Genomic DNA, 23,546 nt, shown 5'->3' with positions numbered 1-23,546 from the left:
TTTCCAGGAGGACACAGAAGTCGAGACTGGCGAGCAAACAAGCAGAATATTATTCGACCGGTATCTCTCAGCGAGTGCGGACGTGTTCAACGGGTGTATTCGGAATTCAGATTTACAATAAATTTCGGACTGACTCTCAACGCAAAATTAACATTTCCTTCTTTTGTTACACCCAGACACATTATTCTCCTGACACACAAAACACAGATAACCAAAAAGGTATTTTATTGTTTCACAACGTATTCTACATTTATCTATCGTTCTTCATATTATATACACTTTCTTCAATAAATTTTTGTTAACAATGTAACTTCATATTCTAATAACATTATCGTCACAGCCATCATTCCTAAATGCGTCCATTTTTTATTTAATTCAAATCCATATTTTAAATCGCGATACACTGGCAATATCTGATGGTCGGATAAATTTATTAACTGCATGCGAACAAATTTCTTAGACTAAGATGCAGTAATTTTCTCGCTCTAGGAACCTATTTTCAGCTACGCGCCAACAAATTCGTTAGTCTTAAAAACGCAGTGATTTTCTATTCCAGATTAGTAAGAAACAAATTAATTAATAATATTCATTGCGAAAAATCCGACCATCAGATATTGGCAGTGCATCGCGATTTAAAATATGGATTTGAATTTAGAACTCCCTGGCAAATAAAAGATTTTCTATACTTTTTTATTTAAGTTCCTTTTTACTTATTCCCTTCATCAGTCATTGATGTTTCGCTTTACCTTGGATGCATAGCATACATTAATCACAAATGCACGAATACATTATCAACATCTGTAAATCGCAGACTTGCAGTTAAGTCACGTAGACAATACAAGAACACTTAAGTTCTTTGTGTATGGATGTGTGTGTATTAATGACATATTACTTACATTGTGGAACCTTCATTTAAATAATGTCCCATGTATTTAAGGTGAAAGATACTCTAATGTGTCGTCGATTTCGTCAGTTCTATGATTGATTGTGAGTATATTTCAACTAACGCACCTTTTGTCTATTTATTTTGTAGGGAGTGTTACAATTTCGAAAGAAATAAAAATACTTTATGTATCTGAATGTGTGCTTTATATCTATTATAAGATACTATCAAGCTAACTGCTTTTTACTGCACCGAGTACATGAAGGTGAAGTAGGACATTGACACTTTAACCAGCTGCAAAGAAGTACGTTCCTGTTTGCACTATTTGCACAAAACATTATTCATATAATGTATTTTACGAATATAATAATAAGTTTATAAGCATATAATAAATGTGTTAATATATTATAAAAATACGTACAATATGTGTAATATATATAATAAATGTATATATATGTTGGAGCAAGTTTTGCATGATTTCATTAGTAATATAAAACTACATTTAAACTACATTTAAAGGATAACGCGCGCAATACTTCCATAAGAGTTATATATATGACTTTCTTCTTCATCGTGCTAAATGAGCCTACCTCTCGTTGCTCAGATAGTCACGCTACTCTTATGCGACTACTACGACCGATTAGCACGTCCGTATGTGTGACAATTTAAATATCCTTAGTATAGTATAGTAAAGGAAAAATGAATCTTTTTTTAGCCTGTAGAATATAATAACCTGCTTGCTTCAACAATGCCTACAAATAAATGTAATAGCTTTACTGTTGCGAAACATTCGAAAGATGCTGTAATTAATCCACCGACACCCAGAGTGCAACTTTTATTCCTCCTTTGTAATAGAAATAGTATCAGTTTCTGTATGTGTAACGGTGCTAAGTACCATGAAACGTTGTATCTAGAAACAAAATATATTAAAATAAAATTAACAGAAGTGTAAAACAATAAAGTATTAATTTTTTGTATATATGCATGAGTTGTTAATTTAGTTTTCTCACTAAAAACTATTAGGACATAGTTGCAAACACCACACATAAAACTACTACTTACGTAACTATTACTTACGTAATTACATATACGTGATTACTATGATCTATAATTTCTTGCCCAACATAACTGCCTAAAAACATCATCGTTAGAATTGAAGATACAACCAAAAAGTATACTAAAACCTCTTCCAACCTCTCCATTGGTGATTCAATTCGAAATACCTAAAATTTCACGGTCGTATGGTCAACATCTTATAAAACGCATTATTTTGCACAAAATCTAAAGATTCCTACAGATAAAGTAAAAGGTATAAAAAAGCAATTATCTTATTAGATATCAAGCGACGCGGCAGCGTCGCTTTTTCTATTATTAAAGTAAAGTTATATTGTTAAAGATATAAAAAAATATTATAAATCACATAGAGAAATTTTGTTAGCAAAACAGAAAAAAGTATAAACTATATAAAAATAATTTACATTATATAAAAATCAAAAAAGATTATTCTTAATAAAACTTATTACAAATTGCATCGGAACGATGTACGTGTTAGCATGTAAAATAATTGATAATAAAACATATAAAAAGAAATTATGTAATACTAATTATATGTTCAAAAGAATGTAAAACTAAAATATAGTCAAATTTTAAAAATTTTCAAAAAAAGTGAGATCCCTAAAAAACCTTTTTACAAAAAGAAAATATATATACGCCAAGTACGTAAAAACTCCCAACTTGTCAAAACTCAAAACTAAATATGAAATCAATAATTAACTAGCCAAGTATCTAGAAGCAGTTTGAGTATTTTACCCAAACGTTTTCCATGCATACTCTTTTATCGCATGACGACATTGAAGTACTTGGCGTGCCCGGATCGCAGTGGTCATGTATTCTTGTAAATTTATACAATATCTTGATTTGTATTGTATCTTGTATCTTCATGATTTTCAATAATAACTCGCAAATGATTTTGTGTCTCTTATAGGTAGGACAGGACGTTTTAATGTGATTTGGGCACGCCAGGTACTTCAATGTCGTCATGCGATAAGAGAGTATGCATGGAAAACGTTTGGGTAAAATATTCAAACTGCTTCTAGATACTTGGCTAGTTAATTATTGATTTCATATTTAGTTTTGAGTTTTGACAAGTTGGGAGTTTTTATGTACTTGGCGTATATATTTTTTCTTTTTTTAAAAAGGTTTTTAGGGATACATATTTCATCAGTTTTTAACAATTCTATTATAAAATTAGCAAAATGTAATATTCGCATTTTTCATCATTTTTAGTCATGTTTTCTATGTATTTTGATCTTATTTTCTATCTTTTAAGATTATTATAAAATGTTAGTTGTAAGCAACTTGTAAATATCTTGAAAGTAGGAAAACTCACTCGAAAAAGGTAGCAACTCATGCAAACTACACTAGTTATTACCAAAATAAAAGCTGTTTCGTCAATAACAGTTACGATGTATTTAAGAATTCTTAAACAGATATCATTATTAAACAGACATTATTATTATTATTATTATTATACAATAAAAACGTTGTATCTGTCAGTACTAATATAAAAGATTCAATTAAACTTCAATTGTACACTATTTCTGGATATTTTTAATCGCAGTCATCTTCTAGTAATGTTTTATTAGTTATATAATTCAAAAATTATCGCGATACTGCATCTGTATATCTACTACTTGTTACAATGGTTTATTATTATTAGTGGCATGTGTAATATATATACATCACATAAATATAATACTAACTCCATAGCTTGGCGTTGCATATCTATGGCACATATCATCTTTCTGTATATCATAATTCTATTTTTTATATGACAATTATGTAACAATTCGATCGCCATTGCTTGTTCAATACGATAGCTGTAAACAACATTCCTTCTGAAATTAAATCATTACTCCAGATTCTTTGAAACAGAACACATAATTCTTCTGATAATCTAAACATCGAATGTTTATCCCACTAATCATTTCTTTACCTGGCAATTTCAAACATACCGCAGATATGCAGGAAATACGAAAATAACATTGTTGTCGTTCCTACGAATACAATGGACCCTGCAGTTATCGCTGTGTTAAAATGCACAAGAACTAAAAACTGATACTTCTCTGAGACATGAAAGTACTCGGACAAAAATTGGATCATAGGACTTGTATGAGACTCATTTTTCGGTACAACGATATCAAGAATGTACGGCCAATATACTATGACAAAATTACCACATAGGGCGCATACAAGAAATACTGAAAACAAAGAAGAAGTCTTTATATAAAAACAGTTTTTTCTTGTATCTCCAATATTTCTCAATCTTTTTTTCTAATCTATTTTTTATATTTTGCTACTATGTATAAAACCTTGTGGTAAATTTCTATATTAGGGGTTTCACCTCCGATTTCGTTCAAACTTTGCACGAAGCTTCCTTTTGGTCTACAATTAAGAGTCATAATATTTTCAAAGCGGACAAACAATATGTCGTCCTTGGGAAAAATCATCAAATGGTACTTTATAATGAAAAACTGAAATTGAAAATATCATAACTCTTCATTATAGGCCAAAAGGAAGCTTCCTGCAAAGTTTGAACAAAATCGGAGGTGAGACCCCTAATATAGAAATTTACCAACCTTGTTTATAATCTTTTATATGTATTTCTTTCATATTACTTTTTCTTACTTATTATAATAGTCGTAAAATGTTTTCCACTGTATCCATATTTGTCATAGATAGCAATTTCGTTTCTATCCTTTAGCTGATCGTAGATGTATTGCTTTTGGTTGAATAGATGTTTTATCTATCGTGTTGAAAATATTTTATGCCATATACCGCAAAGTTTGAAAGGACATTATCACATATACAACATTATCACAAGGAGTTATTTCTGAAAGTCGCTTTCTTTCTGGAGAAAGTAGAAGCACAACTTACAGTTTTCATGTTAATCTCTAATGAAAAGGGTGTAATCGTAAACATGGCAAAGAATGTCGTGCAAGAGACTATTCTCACAATAAGATCAAAGCTATATTCTAGAATGAAAAGTCTTGAGAGCTGCAAACATTAAATTTATTGATCTCAGTGACGAATTATTAATTACATAATGCTGAATTATATACTTCAATAATACTCAACAAGTTCACGAAAATGATTAGCCAAAAATTTATTATGACTATAGCTTCTGAACTACCATACCAAAGTTAAAATGACGTCAGTCAGAAACTGGTAAGTACTAGTCCAGTTATGTCAAATGTATTGTTTTTAGGTTTTCGTACATCACAAATAATGTAAATAAATATGAATGTTGTTTCGCTTTTGCTTTGTTTATGGAAATTTTTTTTAAATATACATATAATATATCTATGTCCTAACAAATTTAAATAAAATTACTATATTTCATATAGATGTTATTTTATTACTTAATAAAAATAAATGCATTTTTTATAATAGACTACTTTCATAATAAACACTAATTTTGCATATAATTTTAGTTTCATACTTTCCATGTTATTAAAACGTTATTAAAACGTCATTAAGAAGTCACAAATATCGCCATGTTACATCTTTTTAATTATTTGAGGTATAATCTATCCATGACATTAGTCCGTCATTTTAACATCGTTACATTGATCTTTTACAACCTCTGACCAACTCTGACGTTATTCTCACGTATGTTATCCTAACGAAATATTAACATACCTGAAATACAATGCTACTTATCAAAAGACTGTAAAGCATTGTTGCCCGAAAACGGGCGAATATCGTTTGCTCGTCCGACCACAAGCCGAAAGCGTGTAGAAGTAACCGATTGAGGTTGAAGAACCGCTTCTTAATACAAACCATCATTGACAGTCAGTGAAGCTTCACATTTGACTGCGAAATGAAAATACCTAGCGATTCCTCCACTGAGATAGAGAATGGTGGAGACACCACAGGTATTTTACAATTTTCCTCTTGCCTCGTGTATGTAATTTCCAGGTAAATTATTTAATTTGTTTAACCTGGCATAAATGTAGCGCAAAATGGTGCATAATACTACAATGCAATTGTAACAGCTGTTTGATGACAATTTCTCTGCACGAGAAAAGTGCTCAATAAGTAAGAAATGTATCGCAAATAAAAAGAAGAAAAATTTTAACGTGTGTTTCCTTCCCACGGAAAATATTCGAAAAATGATGCCGGAGAAGGAAGTACACGCAAGCGCAGTTCCCTTTTCTAACGCTCTATAGTCCTCGGCGTTTCAGTCCGTTGTGTTCAGTCGTGATGTTCACATTGTGGGTTGAGCGGAGCAGCGGCTTATCGATTTTATATAGGTACATACATCTGAAGTCTGGAATTATTAGTAAAGTACATACAATCACCAATCTATTACTTGAAATTAATTTTTTGTCTTCTGCTTAGTGAAGGATGTAAAACGTAACTATAAGTGGGACTTCAAAATATTTTGTTATAATATATACTAAATATAAATAGAAACAGTATAGTGCATCAATATCAACTCAGTCACTATTCATTATAGTCATTAATTAGATAGAAGAAATCTTGATGTATTTTTTTAATCAATATGTTTTGTTGCATTATTGGTGACAGAATATTGCATAAAATCTGAAAAGTATTTCAGTAATGTATTACCTTCATTAATTCTGCAATAAACGTATGACAAGAAATGCTTTTATTTTGTTTCCGATTTTTGTAGACAACTTTATACACATCATTATTTGGGAACAATCAAAGATTATATATAGGTATTATTAACAACTTTATTCTTGACATAACGATGAAAGGAAAAGAATACCGAAATGTAGAAAACTGCATCTTTGTAACAAAAACAATCAGTTTCTGCATGTGAACCAGTGCTAGATACCATTAGACATATATGATATATATATATATATATATATATATATATATATATATATATCATATCTATGAAGAAAACTGTTCACAATGTAGAACATGATTGCTGAATATGTATCTTCAATATACATTTGATAAATACCTTCGGACGCATAATGTTATCGAAAGCAGACCCAATTAATAATACACATTACACTTTGAGAGATTTACTCGAAAATGTTGATTATAAATCTCAAGTATATATAATTCAATTCAATCAATATAAGTCTCAAACAGCACACAGTACCTATTGAAAGAAAAATAAACCTTTTAAAATTGGATATTAAAAATGTGGCGAACTCTTGCTTTAGCGAATAATAGTTTTACATGAATAGATACTCATAATTTAGCGTCTTTATATGGAAAAAAATGAGAAAAATAAGTATTTGATTTGGAGATGAAATAAATAAATAAATAAATAGATGTTTATTTGCAATGTTTATTTACTTACGGAAAGACCTTTATAAGACAAACTTTTAATAAGACTCTAGTGTAGCTCACCTCTTTTCTAGTACTATTGGGTTGACCAAAAATAATTGCGTTTTTTTCTAATAAATGGACATACATATTTTGAAATATAACTGAATATAACTAACTTTATTTTAAATCGCAAATTCACTATGTAACCTGACAGCTGACGGTTCAAGCCTATTTTAGAAAAATAAAGTGCACGATTTCATTAACAATTGTTTGTTCGTTAATAATTGCGTCAATTTCAAAATGGAAAATCAAAAGGAACATTTTCGTCATATTTTGCTGTATTACCTCCGAAAAGAAAAAAACGCTGTGCAAACTCATGAAAAGTTATGTGTATGGTGAAGATGCCTTAAAAATACGACAGTGTTAGAATTGATTTGCTAATGTTCGGTCTAGAGATTTTGATGTACCAAGCTCAGGAAGACAAATCGAAGTTGATGACGACAAAATAAAGGCATGATCGAATCCAATTGGCGTTTAACGAGAGATTGCTGAGAATTTTAACATATCAAAATCGAGCGTTAAAAACCAGTTAAAACAACTTGGATATCTTAGTAAGTAATTCGCCTTTTATTTACACAGAAAAAAAATGCAGTTATTTTTTGGCTAACCCAATATATATTCCAATATTAAATGTTTAATATTAATATAATACATCTGTTCTTTTTCTCTTTCGTTAAGTATATCTTCTGTTTTTGTCTGGAAAGATATACACAAACACCATCAATTTATTATGCTAAAAGTGCTGGCCTTTAAAAACTATTTTTAAGATATATTTAAGATACGTTCAATTTATTAGAGAGAATTTTATACATGAAAAAAACTATTTTATTGTTGTAACATAATCTACATTTATTTATCGTCTTTCATATTATATACACTTTCTTCAATAAATCTTTGTTAACAAAATAACTTCTTATTCTAATAACAATACCGCCACAGCCATCTTCTCCAAATGAGTTCAAATTTTCTTTATTCGATTAATTATATACTTTATCAATCATTGATGTCCTGTTCATTCTTAAATGCATTATTTAATTAGATGCATTAATCGCATGCATTAATCACGAATGTACGAATACTCATTATCAATATCTGTGAATCGCAGAATTGCTGTTAAGTCATGCGGACGGTGCAAGAAAACTATAAATTAGCTCTTTGTGTGTGTGTGTGTTAATCCTTTCGCTACTACAGGTGACTTAAGTCACCCGTCACTAAACGCTTCTTGCATACTATAGGAGACAATAGTCGCCCGCCACAAAAAGTAGTCAAAAATATTAGATCACATAAACTGCAGACACCAGCGAGATAACACCTTATTATGAAAATTATTATTATGTTAGTATTATAATTGTTTTTAAATATTTACATTTACGGACATTTATTTCAATGCTTAATTAAATGTGAAACTACTTAATAAAGTAAAAATGTGTTGTTTTAAGTACAAACATTGCCTATTAAAAAAAAAAATATGAAAGCAAATCTTTGAGGTGTAATAAGCAACCTTCAAACGCCGACTAACGCTTACACGTACACTTACTGAACAGCGACAAGTTCCGCAGGAGCGGTCAGGCGGCCAGACCTGCGGTAGCGAAAGGGTTAATATGAAAACATTACTTACATTGCGGAAATTTCATTTAAATAATGTCTCATACGTTTCAATGTGAGAGGTATTTTATTGTCGTCGATTTCGTCGGTTTTGTGATGTGTTGACTGTGCATGTATTTCAATTAATGCAACTTTTGCCTGTTTATTTGTAGGAAGTGTTACAATTTCGAAAGAAATAAAAATATTTTGTATATGTGTATGTGTGTTTTATATCTACCTACTTTATTCTAATATACTCATATATCAGACTAGTTATCTGCTTGTTATTACTGCATGGAGTACATGAAGGTGAAGTAGGACATTGATGCTTGAAACAGCTGCAAACAAGTACGTTTCTGTTTGCAATATTTGCACAAGATATGCGACATTATTCATATACTGTATTTTACACATATCATAATAAATTTATAAGTATTTAATAAATGTGTTGATATATTATAGAAATACGTACAATATATATATAATAATTATAATCAATGTATATAATATGTGTTGGAGCAAGTTTTTTATGCTTCCATTAGCAATATAAAAACATTAAAACAAGGATAACGCGCGCAATACTTCCATAAAAGTTATATGACTTTCTTCTTCATCGTGCTGAGTGAGTCGACCTTTTATTGGTCAGATAATCACGCTCACTCTTATGCGATTAATACGATCGAGTAACTATGCCATATATGTAAAAACTTAAATTTCTTAGTAAAAGAAAAATGAATCCTTTTCTAGCCTGTGGAATCCAATAACCTGCTTGCTTCAACAATGCCTACAAATAAATGAAATAGCTTTACTGTTGCAAAACATTCTAAAGATGCTGTAAATAATCCACCGACACTCAGGGTGCAACTTTTATTGCTTCTTTGTAGTAGAAACAGTATCAGTTTCTGTATGTGTAACGGTGCTAAGTACCATGCAACGTTGTATCTATAAAAAAAATGAGTAAATAACATTAACAAGTCAGAAGTACATAAAAATTATTTAACTGTTTTATTATTATTAATTAAAATTAATAATTTTTCGTATAATGCATGAGGTTTTTAATTTGTTGTTTTTTTAATTTCCTCATTAAAAGTTATTAGGACAAAGTTGCAACCACACGTAAGACTATCACTTACGTAATTACATATACGTAATTACTATGATCTGTAACATCTTGTCCAACATAACTGGATAAGAACATGATCATCAAAACTATAAATACAGCCGAAAAGTGTAATAAAACCTCGTCCATCCTCTCCATAGGTGATTCAATTTGAAATATCTAAAATATTACGGTTGTATGGTCAACATTTTATAAAATGCAACACTTTGCACAAAATCTAAAGATTCCTACAGATAAAGTAAAAGATATAAAAAAGCATATTATTCGATATATATTTCTCATTAAATTTTAACAATTCTATCATAAAATTAGCAAAATTTAATATTCGGAGTTTTTATAATTCTTGGTCATGTCTTCTGTCTTTTACGATTATTATAAGATGTTAGTTGTAAGTGACTTGTAAATATCCTCAAATTAAGAAAACTCACTCGAAAAAGATTGCAACTCACACAAAGTACCAAAGTTATTACCAAAACAAAAATTGTTCCTTCCATACTAGTTATGAAGCCTTTAGCACACCTTAAACAGATATTATTTTTCAACAATAAAACCATCAGATAGTACCAATATAAAAGATTCTATTAAACTTCAATTGTACAACATTTCTAAATTTTTCCATCGCGGTCATTTCCTACTATTCTTTCATTAGTTATATGATGCAACAGTTCTCGTGGTTCTGTATATGTATATCTAATATTTTTTTATAACAAATAGCAGTAAGATTATAACTGTTACTACGTTTTATTAGCTTCATTTGTACGTGGTAATGTACATACATTATCATATAAATACTAACTGCATAGCTTGACGTTGTATATCTATGGCACATATTATCTCTCTGCATATTCCAATTGTATTCTTTATATCAAAGTTATGTAACAACTCGGTCGCCATTGCTTGTTCAATACGATAGCTGTAAATAACGTCCCTGCTGTTATTACATCATTTTTCAAACTTATTTGAACCAAAATGTACTTCTTCTGATAATCTAATCATTCGTTGTTTATCTCACAAATAATATCTTTACCTGGCAATTTCAAACATACCGCAGGTCTGCTGCAAATACGAAAAAAATATTGTTCCCGTCCCTGCTAATACAATTAACCCTGTAGAACAGGCTGCATTCAAATGAACAACGACTAAAAAATAATATTTCTCTGAGACATTAAAGTACTCGGTCACAAATTGCATCATGTGAATTGCATAAGACTCATTTTTCGGTACAACGATATCAAGAATGTATGGCCAATATATTATGACAGAATTACCAGATAGGCCGCATACAAGAAGTACTGAAAACGGAGAAGAAATCTTTATATAAAAACAGTTTTTATTTGTATCTCTAATATTCTCAAACTTTTTTTCTAATCTATTTTTTATATTGTTCTAATATATAAGCTTTTTTATAATCTTTTTATATACATTTCTTTCCTATCACTTTTTCTTACTTATTACTATAGTCGCAAACTGTTTTCCAGTGTTTCCATATTTGTCATAGATAGCAATTTCGTTTCTATCCTTTAGCCGGTCGTAGATGTATTGCAGTTGGTCCAATAAATATGTGATCTATCGTATTGAACATATTTTATGGCATATGCCGCAAGGTGTAAAAAAATTTTGTCACATACATGGCTTTATTTCTGGCAATCTCTTCCTTTCTTGAAGAAGTAGGAGGACACTTACAGTTTTTATATTAACCCAAAATGAGAAGGGTAGAATCGTAAGCATGGTAAAGAATGTCGTGGAAGAGACTATTCTCACAATAAGATCGAAGTTACATTCTGCAATGAAAACTCTTGAAAGCTGCAAACATTAAATTTATTGATTTCAATGGCAAACTGTCAATTACATAATGCTAAAGACCTAAAGTACATAGAATACTGAATAAGATTACGAAAACGATAAAATCAGTTTATAATGACTACATTCTAAACAAGCGCACCAAAGTTATAATGACGTCAGTAAAACTGATAAGTACTGGTCCAGTTATGTCAAATGTATAGTTTTAGGTCATTTTTAGATAAAACGTCATTAAAATGTCGTTAAAAAGTTACAAATATGACCATGTTGTCTTTTTAATGATTTGAGGTATAATCTATTTATGACAATAATCCATCATTTTAACGTCATTACATTTTTTTGGGTGCGTTCACGAAACTCGAGAGGTGTGGAACTGTTGAGTGAACATACACTGAGCGCTCAGTGATGTATGCTGAACACAACTAATCAGTACTGCGCGACTTTGGCTGCGCTGGAAATCTATAATAGTGTACGTGACGTAAACTATAGATTTTCAGTACTGGCAGTGAATATCGGGACGCTTTATTGCGCAGAAACGGTAGAAATGTGTCAAACTGCCGAATTGTGTATGACAGAATGGATTTAGATTATTCAGTATGTATAATATTATAAAGTATTATTTAAAATATTGTGGATCTGCAGAATAGTGAAATAATCGATATTAATATTAATATATTAATACATATAAAATAAATAAATATCTCATTCGCCGCATTACTACTTACCAGTAGATAATAACTGATGCACTTCGAATGTATCTGTTATAACATATTCTATTCCATCGTTAATATATTTTCCACTACACATTTCCGAATTAATATTTACATTTTCTTTATTTACTTTATTAATCACGGGCTGCGTCATGTTGACATGGAAACTGATCAGTAAAAGTACCGAAATTTTTATGATGAGAAAATCACCACGTTGCGAGTGAGTGCATTGCTTAGTTCAGGACAAAATTACTAAACAGTTGTACAACTGCTGAGTTTCGTGAACGCACCCTTGATCATTTTTGGTCAATCATCTCTGATGTTATTCTCACATAGATTTTACTAACGAAATAGTGATTTACTTGAAATACAATGCTGCTTATCAAAAAACTGCAAAGAAATGTTGCCTGAAACCGGGTGAATATCGTTTCCTTATCAGGCCACAAGCCGAAAGCGAGCAGAAGTAGCCGACTGGGGTTAAAGAACCGCTTCTTAATACAGACCATTATTTGTAGTCAGTGAAGCTTCGCATTTGACTGCGAAATGACAATATATAGCGATTCCTCCACTGAGAGGATGGTGGAGACATCACAAGAGTGTTTTATGACTTCCCTCGCCTCGCGTATGTAATTTCCAGGTAAATTATTTAAATTGTTTAAATTGGCATAAACGTAACGCAAAATGGTGCATAATACTACCATGCAATTGTAACAGCTGTTTGATGACAGTTTAATGTCTTCGCATGAGACAGGCTCTCAATTTAATTATTAAGAAATTTATGTTACATGAAAAAAAGAAAAATTTCAACGTGTGTTTCTTTCCCACGGAAAAATATTCCAAAAATGATGCCGGAGATGGAAATTCACGCAAGCGCAGTTCCCTTTTCTAACGCTCTATAGTTCTTGGCGTTTCAGTGCGTTGTGTGCAGTCGTGACGTTCGCATGTGCCTTGAACGGAGCAGCTCATCGATTTTATATAGGTACATACATCTAAAGTCTGGAATTAACTAATAAAGTAGATACAATCACCAATCTGTTACTTGAAATTAATTTTGTCTCCTGCTTAGTGAAGGATTTAAAATGTAACTAGAAATGGGACTTCAAAATATTTTGTTGTAGTACTAAATGTAAATAGAAACAGTATAGTATCAATAACAACTTGATTAATATTTATTATAGTCATTAACTAGCTAGAAGAAATCTTGATGTATTTTTTTAATCAATATATTTTGTTGCGTTATTATTGATAGAATATTACATAAAATCTGAAAAGCATTTCAGCAATGCATTATAGCTTGATTCTGCAAGAAACGTATGTCATCGAATGCTTCTATTGGTAATTATGTACTTTAACGGACCCAGCCCCGATGACCTTGACCTTGACATATGTTGTCAAGGTCACCCTCCTGAGTGACCTTGAAGAGGTTTAGCCGTCGCTCGTTGTTTATTAAAAAGTTATTAACAAAAGAAGTTTAATAATTTTGCACGAATTTTCAGCTGTCCACGCGAGGCAAGGACTTGAGTTTGACATATATTACAAAGGTCACCTTCCTGAATAACCCGCACTAGGTTTCACCCTTCGCTCGTTGGTTGTTAAAAGTTATTAACAAAAATGTTTAATGAATAAAGCATAATTTTACGATACCATATACGTTTACGAAAGAGTATATTTGATGGAATTTTAGCTTAGGTTAGGTTAGGTTAAGTTAAAGCAGAGAATACTTTGTATTTAACTGTTTGTGCTTTTGGTTAAAGTGAAGAATACTTTGTACTTATATTAAAAGAAACTATTCTATATATTAACAATTCACTGCTTTAAATGACTTTTCTTTCTTCGTTCATATACATATTCGTCGTTTATATCTTTCAATATTCAATATTCTTTCAAAATAACTACTATATTTTCGAAATTTCTTTTGTTAATAACTTTTTCATAAACAACGATCGACGACTAAAACCTAGTGCGGGTTATTCGGGAAGGTAACCTTTGTAATATATGTCAGTATCATGTTCTTGCTTCACGTGGACAGCTAAAAATTCGTGCGAAATCATTAAACTTTTTTGTTTATAACTTTTTAACAAACAACGAGCGACGGCTAAAACTTCTTCAAGGTCACTCAGGAGGGTGACCTTGACAACATATGTCAAGGTCAAGGTCATCGGGGCTGGGTCCGTTAAAGTACATAATTACCTTAGTTTCTGCAGGTGAACCTATGTTAGGTACCATTAAACATATATTATATCTACAAAAATCTGCAAAATATCTACAAAAAAACGGCTTAAAATCTAGAACATGATTGTTGCGTATGTATTTTCAATACACATTTGATAAATACTTTAAGACGCATAATGTTATCAAAAGCAGACGCAAAGAATGATATACTTATTGTTAGAGAGATTTACTCGAGAAAGGTGAGTCTCAAACAGCATATAGTGCAGCACCTATATTAAAAGAAAAATAACCTTTCAAAATTGGATATTAAAATTGTGACGAACTTGCGCGCGACTTCTGTTCCCGCAAATAATTGTTTTACGTAAACAGATACTCGTAATTTAGTATTTTTCTTAGAAAAGATTGTAACAAAATAAATACTTGATTTGACGACGAAAAGAATTCAATAGATGTTTATTTGCCACAGAAAGACATTTATAAGACAAACTTTTAACAAGACGCTCACTCCTGTAGCTCACTCCTTTTCATTATTCCATTATTGTTCAGGATTAGACGAAATTTGAAATTTTCATTTCTACGTAATAGAATTTATTTCAGTAAATTTCAAGCTTACAGTAATCGAAATCAGACAAACAGACTTATTTTCGACATCATACAAACAAGTTGTTTTTATCGTGAGTACAGGCTCGTTACATAATAGCTATCGCTGAGATTTCACTACGCGATAGACGGCCGAAATTCTATTATTCGAAGTATTTGTCAAAATTCGAATCAACCGAATTCCATCTTATTTGTCTCAAGCGAGCCTTTATAAGCGAGTCTGTATCGCGAAGACGAGAGATTCAATATTTCCTCGTTACCGTCCAGATCAGTTTCGTGTCGGACTAGTCTCGCGTTCAAAGTTTCGGCCAATTCGCAATAGTTTCTGCAGTTGACCGCTCTCTTTATCGCAGTTTTTCGTTGCTAAGTATCTCTCAGACTTATCTCAAAATTATCGGTTGCGAGACTATCTGCTCAGTTCCGCGAAGTTATCTACCGATCACATTTTTTTGTAGGAATCCTATAAGGAGGGATGGGTATAACCGACGCCATTTGTTTCTAATGAGGAAGTGAGTGAATGCAGCACCAACATCACTTTCACACTTTCTGCTCGTCACTGTTTACAAGTTCTATCCATCTATCTATCCATCTCTATCCAATCTCCATCTTCTATCTCTCTTCAGTTTCCGGTTTAGAAACAAATGGCGCGACCAATAGAAAATGTAACCACTTGTACCGATCCCTCTCTAGAGGATCTCCATTTTTTTGTAACTGTGTGCTCCGCTCTACGACAATCCTCGAGAATTCGCGAATTTTTGCAGTTTCACGGCTCGTGGCAAGATTTCCGCATATTCGCGCCGCGCCGAAGATAGCCGCATAGCGATCGAACACCTGCTGCATGAGTGCGAGTCTTAATTCATGTGAAACGAACTCTCGAGAGTGACCAGCTACTTTACGAATAAAGACTATTAAACGAAATTATTCAAGTACTCAACTGCAACCAGTGAAGTCCATTATTCCCGTCCTCTGTGAAATCGTCTCGGATCTCCTACACTGTGTCTCGCGCTCAGCGTTGGGCGACTCTGTTGCTCGATTCCTTCGATCTTTCGTCAACAATTATTATGTGCCCAATTTTAATACGTTCGCTCTTTTTCCTTTTCAAGTATATCTTCTGTTTCTGACTGGAAAGATATACACATATCATCAATCTAATATGCTGGTCTCTAAAACATATTGTTAAGATATACTATACATATAACATAAGTACAACTTATTAGAGAGAGATTTTGATACACATAAAAGAGGTATCTTGTTATTCTAAAATGTATTCCAGCTTATTATCCTTCGTATGATGTACACATTTTACAATAAATCTTTGTTAAGAAAGTGACTATCCTAATAACACTATGCCGTAGCCATCATTCCCAAATGCGTTCAAATTTCTGAATTCCATTAATTATATGCTTCAATCATCGATATCCTATTTTTTCTTAGATGCATGCATTAATCACGAATGCACGAATACTCATTATCAACATCTGTAAATCTCAGAATTGCTGTTAAGTCGTGTAGACAATGCAAGAAATCATAAGTTTAGCTCTCTCTCTCTCTCGTTATGTATGTGTGCGTGCGAGCGTGCAGGCGTGTGCGTGTATTACTGACATGTTACTTACATTGTGGAAACTCATTTAAACTTCATTTAAATAATGTCCCATATACCATATGTTTCAACGTGAGAAATACTTTACTATCATTGATTTCGTCAGTTTTGTGATGTGTTGACTATGCACATATTTCAACTAATGCAACTTTTTTCTGTTTATTTTAGGGAGTGTTACAATTTCGAAAGAAATAAAACTATATGGTATATATGTGCTTTATATCTACCTATTTTATTCTAATATACTATCAGACAATCTATCTGTCCGTTATTACTGCATGGAGAACATGAAGGTGAAGTAAGATACTGATGCACTCACCAGCTGTAAATAAGTACGTTTCTCTTTGCAATAGTTGCACGAAATATGCGGCATTATTCATATGATGTATTATAAGTATATGTATAATAAATGTGTTTTAATGTATTATGGAAATACGTACAATATGTGTAATATACATAATCAATGTATGTTATATGTGTTGGAGCAAGTTTTGCATGCTTTTATAACAAATATAATAATACGTTAAAACGAGAAGAACGCGCACAATACTTCCATAAAAGTTACATGAGTTTCTTCTTCATCGTGCCAAGTGAACCGACATCTCATTGGTCAGATAGTCACGCTCACTCTTATGCGATTAGCTAGTTCGTATATATGAAAAGTTAATACCCTTATTTATAGTAAAAAAATTGTCTCGAAACTTTTTCTACTTTATGAAACCTACTTGCTTCAACAATACGTATAAATAAATGAAATAGCTTTACTGTAGCGAAACATTCTAAAGATCCTGTAAATAATCCACCGACACTCAGGGTGAAAATTTTATTGCTTCTTTGTAATAGAAGCAATATCATTTTCTGTATGTGTAACGGTGCTAAGTACCATGAAACGTTGTATCTATAATAAATGATTTAATTAAAATTACCAAAATGAGAAGTATAAGACAATAGATTAATCATTGTTCGCGTACATATACATGAGGTTTTTAATTCGTATTTTCCTCATTAAAAGCTATTAGGTCAAAGTTTCAACACCACACGTAAGACTATCACTTACGTAATTACATATAAGTGATTACTATGATCTGTAATTTCTTGCCCAGCATAACTGGTTAGGAACATAGTCGTGAGAATGAACCCTACAGCCGAAAGATGTAATATTGTTTCCTCCATTTTCTCCGCAAGTGACTGAATTAGAAATACCTAAAATATCATAATTATGATCAATATGATCACCATTTTATAAAACATATCATTTTGCACAAAATCTCACGCTTCTTACAGATACAGCAAAGATATAAAAAGCAATTATCTTATTTGGTATAAATATATTTTTCGTCAGTCATTAATAATTCTATCATACAATTAGCAAAATATAATATTCGGAATTTTCAGTATTCTTAGTCACGTTTTCTATGTTTTAAGATTATTATAAGATGTTAATTGTAATTCGCTTGTGAACATCTAGAAAGTAAAAAAACACTCACTTGAGTAAGATTGCAACTCACGCAAAGCACAGTAGTTAATACCATAATAAAAAGTGCTCCTTCAATACTAGTTACAAAATGTTTAGCGAACCTTAAACAGATATTATTATTAAACAATAGAAGTAGTATATCAGTCATTATCACTATGAAAGATTCAATTAAACTTCAATTAAACATTCTGAATGTTTTCAATAGCGATCGTTTTCTAGTATTGTTTTATTAGTTACATGATTCAAAAGTTATCGGTTTTATATATGTATTGGGTCGTCCGGAAAGTTCGTGCTGATTTTTAATAGATGGCGTTGGAACATGTCTGAATATATCAATGTTATTGAAAACATACGATTTATATACATATGCTTAAAGGTGACATTTCAACGCATCTTTAGGAAAAAAGTTGTTTCAGATAAATTGATTCGTGTCAGTTTTGTACTCTTTTCAAGATGGAAGAAAACAAAGAACATTTTAGACACTTGATGCTTTTCTATTACCGGAAAGGCAAAAATGCCTCACAAGCAACAAATTCGATATGTTCTGTTTACGGAGAAGGCGCTTTAGCTGAAAGAACCGTACGTAAGTGGTTCGCTAAGTTTAGAGCTGGTGATTTTAACCTTAAAGACCAAGAACGCTCGGGCAGACCCTCTACTACTGATGATGACCAAATCAAGACACCGATCGAGAATAACCCGCGCTACACGACACGTGAATTAGCAGAGATACTGAAAATATCGAAAACCACTGTCCACGATCATGTAGTGAAGCTTGGTTACGTAAGTCGCTGTGATGTATGGGTTCCGCATAATTTGGCCGAAAAAATTTAATGGATCGCATTTCCATCTGCGACTCGCTGTACAAGCGCAACGAAAACGTACCATTTTTTAAGCAATTAGTGACGGGTGACGAAAAATGGATCATTTACAACAATGTAGAACGAAAAAGATCCTGGGGTAAGCGAAATGAACCAGCATTAACCACTCCGAAAGCTGGCCTTCATCCAAAAAAAGTCATGCTCTGTGTCTGGTGGGATTGGAAAGGAATCCTATATTATAAGCTCCTACCACACAACCAAACGATAAATGCAGATAAGTACTGCTCGCAACTGGACGAATTAAAGACAGCGATTCAGGAAAAACGTCTAGAATTAGCTAATAGGAAGGGCGTCGTGTTCCATCAGGACAATGCCAGACCTCATGTTTCTTTGACTACCCGACAAAAATTGTTGGAGTTTGGCTGGGATGTGCCACCTCACCCACCGTATTCACCAGACATTGCACCTTCAGACTTTCACTTATTTAGGTCTGTGCAAAATTCTCTTAGCGGCAAGAACTTCAACTCTTTGATCGACATAAAAAACCACCTTGAGGAGTTTTTCGCCGAGAAACCTAAGAAGTTCTGGGAGAATGGAATCTTCCAGTTGCGTGAAAGATGGACAAAAGTTGTGAAACAAAACGATGCGTACATAAGTCAATACATATTTATCGACATAAAAAAATGTTGCCTTTGAATTTTCCTTCAAAATCGGCACGAACTTTCCGGACGACCCAATATATCTAATTTTTTTTTTTATAACAAGTGGCAGAAACACGATGACCGTTACAATGCTATATTACTATTAGCGTTATTTGTATATGTAATGTACATACATTATTACATAATTATAATACTAACTGCATAGCTTGGCGTTGTATATCTATAGCAAATATCATCTTTCTGGATATCACAATTCTATTCTTTATATCAAAGTTATATAACAACTCGGTCGTCATTGCTTGTTCAATACGATAGCTGCAAAAAATGATCCTGCTTATTAAATCATCTTTCAAACTTATTTGAAGCGAAACGTAATTCTTCTGATAATCTAAACATCAGTTGTTTATTCCACTAAATATTTCTTTACCTGGCAATTTCAAACATACCGCAGATATGTTGCGTATACGAAAAACATATTGTTCCCGTCCCTGCTAATACAATTAACCCTGTAGTACAGGCTGCATTCAAATGCACAACAACTAAAAAATAATACTTCTCTGAGACTTTGAAGTACTTGGTCACAAATTGCATGGTATGAATTGCATAAGACTCATTTTTCGGTATAATGATGTCAAAAATGTACGGCCAGTATACTATGACAGAATTGCCAAACAGGCAGCATACAAGAAGTACTAAAACGAAGAAGTTTTTATATAAAAACAGTTTTTATTTGTGTTTCGAATATTCGTAAACCTTGTTTTAATCTATTTTTTTATTGTACTAATATATATATAAACTTTTTTATAATCTTTTATATATATTTCTTACTTATCACTTTTTCTTACTTATTAGTATAATCGTAAATTGTTTTGCAATGTATCCATATTTGTCGTAAATAGCAATTTCGTTTCTATCCTTTAGCCGGTCATAGATGTATTGCAGTTGGTCGAAGAAATATTTCATCTATCGTGTTAAAAATATTTTATGTCATATATCGCAAAAGTTGAGAGAACATATAAAGATTTATGGCAGCCGAGGAAGTAGAGGCGCAACTTACAGTTTTCATACGAGTCCAAAATAAGATGGGCGGAATCGTGAGCATGGCATAGAATGTTGCGGAGGAGAATATTCTGACAACAAAGTCAAAGTTACAGTCTGCAATAAAAAGTCTTGAGAGCTGCAAACATTAAATTTATTGATCTTAGGGAATTGTTAATTATACAATCCTAAATCACATGCTTGAATAATACTTAACAAGCTCACGGAAACGATAAATCAATTTATAATGATTAGAGGAAAGACACCAAAACCGACATACGATTTTGGTTTTGGAGATTATCTCTTAACTAAAACTCGAAATAAACATTTGCGTACACATATATATACTAGAGACTGCCTCCTATTAGATGGTACTATATTTTTTTATAATATCGTTTCTAGGTTTTAAGAAAATACCGTATTTATGTAATAATATACAAAACCCATATGTAATAACAAAAATAAAAATTCATGTCAAACATCATGTATTCTGTCAAGGATCAAAATTAAGTTATGTTAATCGCAGAGTGGAGCACGTATCGCATAGAGTGTGTCGGTTTACGGCAAACTCTCAAATTCTAAATCTTTGAAATCCATAAAAAAAGTAATAAAGATAAAAATAAAAATAAAATATTTTTAGAAAGCTACAAGTATGTAGAAAAACTTGATATTATAAAAAAAGATAACTACCGTTGTTTAAACTACATAAATTATCAAAGAACAAATAGAAAACTTGCAGAAAAAACTTTCGAACTTCAAGAACTCGCTATAAACTCATTTAGCATATAAACAAACAAGAAATATATAAACTTTTAGTTCTTAATACGTTAACTAACTAAATAGGTCGCGTTTATCACGTTGACCGCCCAGCGTAAATTAAGTATGTTTTCCGCGGGGCCCAAGTTCGCGGTTCGTCGCGGCCCATCATACCTAACATATAAACTGCTGACCTATAACCATTTGCATACAATTGAAAAGAACTGTCACCCATATCTGGGTGACGGGGCCCCTACGGAAACATAGCTGTCACCCATATATGGGTGACGTGTCAACGTGTTAAAGTAGTTTTGATAAAGTGTAACATTTACTTTCTCAGAAATAGGGGAATGTCTCTTTAGGAGGTCTATGTCGGCGCTTTTCCTCTAAAGGTTCTAAACTAATGTAAGTATACCAAAGTTAAAATGACGTCGGAGAAACTGGCAGGTATTGGTCCAGTTATGTCAAATGTATTGTTTTTTATTATTTGTTATTATATTTTGTCATTTACATCTATATATATTATTAGTGAATGTATATAGATAAGAATGTTTCGTTCTGTTGTCCACAGACATTTTTTTCTAAATATATATATATATATATATATTCCAATAAATTTTAATATAATTAATACATTTCACATAGACGTTATTTTATTACTTAATAAAAACAAATGTATTTTTTATAATACATTTTTATAATAAATTACTTTTATTATAAAGAATAATTTAGTGTACAATTTAATTTTTAATTTTTTTATCATTTCCATGTTATTAAAACGTCATTAAAAAGTCTAAATGATCACCATATTACATCTTTTTAATGACTTGAGATATCATCCCGACATTAGTCCGACATTTTAAAGTCATTATATTGATCATTGGTCAATCTGATTAAATCCTGATCTAATCTGATTACATTATGATGGTATCATCATGTATCTTATTGACATACCTGAAATAAAATACTGCTTATCAGAAGACTGCAAAGCACTGTTGCCTGAAAACGAGTGAATATCGTTTCCTCATCAAGCCACAAGCCAAAAGGGAGCATAAGTAGCCGACTGGGGTTGAAGAACCGCTTCTTAATACAGACCATTATTTGTGGTCATTGAAGCTTCGCATTTGACTGCGATAATCTATACCGATTCCCCCACAGGTAAAAAGTGGTAGGGACACCACCAGAGTGTTTTACGATTTTTCTCTCACCTCGCATATGTAATTTCCTGGAAAATTATTTCATTTGTTTAAATTGGCATAAACGTAGCGCAACATTGTGCATGATATCATAATGCGATTGTAACAGCTGTTTGATGACAGTGTCTCCGCACGAGAAAGACGCTCAAGGATTAGGAAATTTATCTCGCACGAAAGAAAAACAATTTCAACGTATGTTTCTTTCCCACGGTAAAATATTCGTAAAATAATGCCGGAGAAGGAAGTACACGCAAGCGCAGTTCCCTTTCTAACGCTCTATAGCCCTCGATGTTTCAGTCCGTTGTATGCAGTCGTGATGTTCACATGTGCGTTGAGCAGAGCGATTCATCGATTTTATATACGTACATCTAATATCTGGAATTACTGGTAAAGTACAGTCAACCATCAACCTGTTACTCGCAATGAATTTTGTCTTATGCTTAGTGAAGGATTTTAAATCTAAATTTAAGTAGGAATTCAAAATATTATGTTGCAGTATTATATCGTAGTACTATACTATTCTATTTACTATTTAGTATAGTAGTACTATACTAAATGTAAATAGAAACAGTAAAGTGCATGAATATCAATGCTCAATTATATTTCTTAACAAGCTAGAAGAAATCTTTATATTTTTTCAATCACTTTTGTTGCGTTATTGATAGAATATTGTATAAAATTAAACATACTGAAAAACATTTCGCAATGTATTAGCTTCATTGATACAGCAGTAAATGCATGTCAACGAATGT

General features: G+C 31.8%; 3 protein-coding genes and 1 long non-coding RNA gene across 11 annotated transcripts; all 4 read right to left on the bottom strand.

Annotated features, from left to right (window-relative positions):
- Positions 1-208: 208 nt before the first annotated feature.
- LOC105286877 lies at positions 209-6,231 on the bottom strand. Of its 4 annotated transcripts, none has more exons than XM_026969064.1 (10): positions 5,585-6,224; positions 4,820-4,939; positions 4,571-4,688; positions 3,879-4,143; positions 3,646-3,780; positions 3,273-3,363; positions 1,961-2,106; positions 1,661-1,793; positions 897-1,177; positions 209-798 (listed from the first exon to the last, which is right to left on the bottom strand). In XM_026969064.1, the coding sequence occupies exons 1-9, from the start codon at positions 5,729-5,731 to the stop codon at positions 1,127-1,129; spliced, it is 1,206 nt and encodes a 401-aa protein (XP_026824865.1). In that variant the 5' UTR covers positions 5,732-6,224; the 3' UTR covers positions 209-798; positions 897-1,126. The 4 variants fall into 4 exon arrangements, with proteins under 4 accessions (XP_026824865.1, XP_026824867.1, XP_026824866.1 ...); XM_026969066.1 differs by lacking the exon at positions 209-798 and adding an exon at positions 5,021-5,472 and having other exon boundaries at positions 1,101-1,177; positions 1,474-1,793; positions 5,585-5,664; XM_026969065.1 differs by lacking the exon at positions 209-798 and having other exon boundaries at positions 1,101-1,177; positions 1,474-1,793; positions 3,646-3,762; positions 5,585-6,231.
- A 2,862-nt stretch (positions 6,232-9,093) lies between these two features.
- Positions 9,094-13,845, bottom strand: LOC113561816. The gene is made up of 8 exons (XM_026969096.1): positions 12,838-13,845; positions 11,649-11,768; positions 11,414-11,531; positions 10,993-11,257; positions 10,762-10,878; positions 10,394-10,484; positions 9,979-10,124; positions 9,094-9,787 (listed from the first exon to the last, which is right to left on the bottom strand). The coding sequence occupies exons 1-8, from the start codon at positions 12,979-12,981 to the stop codon at positions 9,589-9,591; spliced, it is 1,200 nt and encodes a 399-aa protein (XP_026824897.1). The 5' UTR covers positions 12,982-13,845; the 3' UTR covers positions 9,094-9,588.
- Positions 13,846-14,757: 912 nt separating this feature from the next.
- LOC113561817 lies at positions 14,758-16,623 on the bottom strand. Of its 2 annotated transcripts, none has more exons than XR_003406461.1 (3): positions 16,183-16,623; positions 15,068-16,081; positions 14,758-14,916 (listed from the first exon to the last, which is right to left on the bottom strand). It is a non-coding gene; the product is annotated as an uncharacterized LOC113561817 (long non-coding RNA). The 2 variants fall into 2 exon arrangements; XR_003406462.1 differs by having other exon boundaries at positions 15,068-16,078.
- A 451-nt stretch (positions 16,624-17,074) lies between these two features.
- LOC113561382 lies at positions 17,075-23,014 on the bottom strand. Of its 4 annotated transcripts, XR_003406458.1 has the most exons (10): positions 22,553-23,012; positions 20,862-20,981; positions 20,650-20,767; positions 20,232-20,496; positions 20,003-20,119; positions 18,335-18,425; positions 17,905-18,050; positions 17,573-17,745; positions 17,288-17,489; positions 17,089-17,169 (listed from the first exon to the last, which is right to left on the bottom strand). XR_003406458.1 is itself a non-coding variant. In XM_026969094.1 (9 exons), the coding sequence occupies exons 1-9, from the start codon at positions 22,694-22,696 to the stop codon at positions 17,119-17,121; spliced, it is 1,185 nt and encodes a 394-aa protein (XP_026824895.1). In that variant the 5' UTR covers positions 22,697-23,014; the 3' UTR covers positions 17,075-17,118. The 4 variants fall into 4 exon arrangements, 3 of the variants coding, with proteins under 3 accessions (XP_026824895.1, XP_026824894.1, XP_026824896.1); XM_026969094.1 differs by lacking the exon at positions 17,288-17,489 and having other exon boundaries at positions 17,075-17,169; positions 17,613-17,745; positions 22,553-23,014; XM_026969093.1 differs by lacking the exons at positions 17,089-17,169; positions 17,288-17,489 and having other exon boundaries at positions 17,496-17,745; positions 22,553-23,014.
- Between the last annotated feature and the right edge of the window lie 532 nt (positions 23,015-23,546).

The sequence above is a fragment of the Ooceraea biroi genome, chromosome 4 (genome assembly GCF_003672135.1).
Source record: "Ooceraea biroi isolate clonal line C1 chromosome 4, Obir_v5.4, whole genome shotgun sequence".
NCBI lineage: Eukaryota > Metazoa > Arthropoda > Insecta > Hymenoptera > Formicidae > Ooceraea > Ooceraea biroi.
Note: the sequence above shows the minus strand (reverse complement) of the source record. Positions and strands in the feature narration are given on the sequence as shown.

What these genes read in the sequence shown, in the direction of transcription:
- LOC105286877 (XM_026969063.1), bottom strand. Translation starts at nt 5,731, where the DNA reads ATGATGGTTTGTATTAAGAAGCGGTTCTTCAACCTCAATCGGTTACTT. An exon ending in TAGAGATTAACATGAAAACT is followed by an intron (nt 4,689 to 4,819) that starts GTAAGTTGTGCT and finishes TCAACACGATAG; the next exon opens with ATAAAACATCTATTCAACCA. An exon ending in TTTTACGACTATTATAATAA is followed by an intron (nt 4,144 to 4,570) that starts GTAAGAAAAAGT and finishes CTTTGTTTTCAG; the next exon opens with TATTTCTTGTATGCGCCCTA.
- LOC113561816 (XM_026969096.1), bottom strand. Translation starts at nt 12,981, where the DNA reads ATGGTCTGTATTAAGAAGCGGTTCTTTAACCCCAGTCGGCTACTTCTG. An exon ending in GGTATGTTTGAAATTGCCAG is followed by an intron (nt 10,879 to 10,992) that starts GTAAAGATATTA and finishes CGTTATTTACAG; the next exon opens with CTATCGTATTGAACAAGCAA. An exon ending in ATACAACGTCAAGCTATGCA is followed by an intron (nt 10,485 to 10,761) that starts GTTAGTATTTAT and finishes TATCTGTTTAAG; the next exon opens with GTGTGCTAAAGGCTTCATAA.
- LOC113561382 (XM_026969093.1), bottom strand. Translation starts at nt 22,696, where the DNA reads ATGGTCTGTATTAAGAAGCGGTTCTTCAACCCCAGTCGGCTACTTATG. An exon ending in ATTTACGATTATACTAATAA is followed by an intron (nt 20,497 to 20,649) that starts GTAAGAAAAAGT and finishes TCTTCGTTTTAG; the next exon opens with TACTTCTTGTATGCTGCCTG. An exon ending in AATCACTTATATGTAATTAC is followed by an intron (nt 17,746 to 17,904) that starts GTAAGTGATAGT and finishes CATTTATTATAG; the next exon opens with ATACAACGTTTCATGGTACT.